General features: G+C 42.7%; 1 protein-coding gene across 1 annotated transcript in view; it reads left to right on the forward strand.

The window, feature by feature from the left end:
* Positions 1-535, forward strand: part of BRS3 (bombesin receptor subtype 3) — a 4,432-nt gene extending 3,897 nt beyond the window's left edge. The window contains exon 3 of the mRNA XM_042825353.1: positions 128-535. Coding sequence (XP_042681287.1) covers positions 128-535 — 408 coding nt within the window. The remainder of the gene's footprint in view (positions 1-127) is intronic.
* Positions 536-2,647: the final 2,112 nt, after the last annotated feature.

The following is a 2,647-nucleotide window of genomic DNA, read 5'->3' on the forward strand; positions in this document are numbered from 1 at the left end:
TTTTCCTCTGCTGTTCTGCTTTTTTTTTTTTGGTCACTAATGCATTTAAACTCTTCTGAAAATCAGCACCAACTAAGTAACTGTAATTAATTGCCATTAATACCAGATATGCATTATTTTCTTGTAGATTGAATCCCGCAAGAGAGTTGCAAAAACAGTGCTGGTGCTTGTTGCTTTGTTTGCCTTTTGCTGGTTGCCCAACCACATCCTCTACCTATACCGCTCTTTTACATACCATGCTTCTGTAGATGCTTCTACCTTTCATCTGATAGTTACTATTTTTTCCCGTGCCTTGGCCTTCAGCAATTCCTGTGTCAATCCTTTTGCTCTTTATTGGCTGAGCAAAAGTTTCCGCCAACATTTTAAGAAGCAAGTCTGGTGCTGCAAGGCCAAGCTTCGCACAAAGCCTCCCAGCGCTCCCCACAGCAATTCACCCCCCAGAGCTCTGTCAGTCACAGGCAGCACACACGGCTCAGAAATCAGCATTACGCTGCTGACAGATTACAGCATCACAAAAGAAGAGGAAAGTGTGTAGTTCGTTTGTGAGGAAGGACAGAAAACGAGCGTTTGCAGTCAAGTCACTACTGCCTGCGTCATGGAAGGAGGTGCCATGTCTTGCTCTGCCTCTGAAAGGATTTTCATCAGGAGTTCCTAACATTTTTAAAACACACAACAAAGAAAGCAAAGCACGTGCGAGAAGAAGCTAAAGCAGCTGAAATTTTCGGTGTAAGCTCAGAGGAATTGCTCACGTGCCCAAGCATGAACACACACCCTTGGCTGAGGTTTGTGTGCTGGACGGGAGACTGCAACGTTGCTGTGAGAATTGGCCATGGGGATTGCTTTGTTCTCAGTCATTTTTTTCTTTCACTTGTGACTGGAAACTCCCTTCTGTCAAGTACCTGCATCTAAAGCATGCATATTGATCAAACCATCAGTCTGGCAGGTGTTTGGTTTATTTCCTTTCTTGTCCCAAATACTGAAAATTGATACATGCATTGGGAAATAAGCTAAGATGAGAGAAAGGTAAAGCTTGTAGCATGGTGTGATAAAAAAGAAAAAGCATTATTGCCAGATCCACATTGCCCTTTGCTCCACCAGTGACTTTGAAATTCTGACTGCAGAGCTGACTGCAGTGACAGGGATGCTCTCTCTACATCAAACAAACCAGCAGGTCATTGTTCTGGTCAGTGATAATCATCTTTACCAAATTTGTAAAATTCCTTTTGATCTATGGGTCAACACATCAACAAGAGCTTTGTTCTTCACTGCTACAGTGATTTTACATCAAGAGTTGCAGTTTGGATTCGCAGTGCACTTCCAAAGCTAACTGCTCAGACATCCCCACCTGCCTTACTTTGCTCTGTCTCCCAGAGCAGCCTTGAGTGCACAACCTGTATTTCTTCTGGAGGAAACTGTTCAGACATGGGACCAGACTGGAGCTGACAGCCCCCAAAAGCATAGTGCATGAATGCCAGCATAACCATTTCTTTCCACAGACCCTCCCCTACTGCAGTGTATTGCTTGGTCAAGTGGCCATTTCTAAACCACCCGCACATTTCTAAGCATGCAGGGAGGGCTGGATTTTTCCATTGTACTAGCTTTTATGAGATTAGCTTTCTCATCTCACATACACTTGCTCTGATAACATAAGTCAGTGATAGCCTATCACGGGCAGCCTCTATATCCCCAAAAAGCTCAGCAGCTTGTCAGGAAATAACAGGAAGCAAATCTTCCAACCCCACCTTACAAAAGTGTTGAATGACACTTGTTTTTATTAAGCTGTGTACCCTGAACCAAAATTTTGTTCTGTGGGAGTTGGTGGTTAAAAAAACCACAACGGATTTTCCACTGCATAAAGTAAGGGATTCCATCTCAAAAAAAGAATACATGCGTTACATTATTGAAGAGAGGCCGCAATGTATGAATCACACAGAACGGTGCTCTTGGTCATAGAAGTTTGAACTGGATGTCTCATTTGACAGGCTACCTCACCCCTCAAGACATAGTGCTCCTCCAGCTGCACACAGCCCTTCACCAGGATGGAAATCCATCCATCCACGCACTGCTATTTGAGTTCTTTATATCAAGCAGAAAATCTCTTTGCAGTCTCTCTCTTCTGACCACCCTCATCAGAATAATAAAACCACGCTAGAAATCCCAAGGTGTTGGAATACAACCTCTATAGTCCTCTTAAACCAGTTTAATGTTAGCCCATTTTAATGCCATCAAGCCTGGCCTTGTTTTACTTCTCTCTTCACATTACTCGCTGCAAGGCGATAAGCACTAATTATTCAAATACTGTCTCCATTTTATTGTATCAACTGTACGCCACAATAGGACCACTGCAGTAAATGGAAACATAACAGCACAGAAATGCAATTTATGGGAAAGCGGACTCCAGAGATGTTAATTTTGCTCTTTGTCTGAACAGAGCACATTCCTTGGTACTGAGGTACATACGAGTATGTACATATTGCGTTGATATTCTCCCATTCTCATTCTATTTAGTGGAACTGCACAGTGAGATACAGATGGGTAAATAAGCCTACACATTTAAGACCCTCCTTTTCTCTTCCTAGATCTTAGTACAGAGAATTCTAAATAAAAGAAAGATCAACACTGCACTTCCTTACACCACTCTTGATTC

This window comes from Centrocercus urophasianus, unplaced genomic scaffold (assembly GCF_019232065.1).
Source record: "Centrocercus urophasianus isolate 14NV4802_14NV808 unplaced genomic scaffold, USGS_Curo_1.0 seq_24, whole genome shotgun sequence".
Taxonomy (NCBI): domain Eukaryota; kingdom Metazoa; phylum Chordata; class Aves; order Galliformes; family Phasianidae; genus Centrocercus; species Centrocercus urophasianus.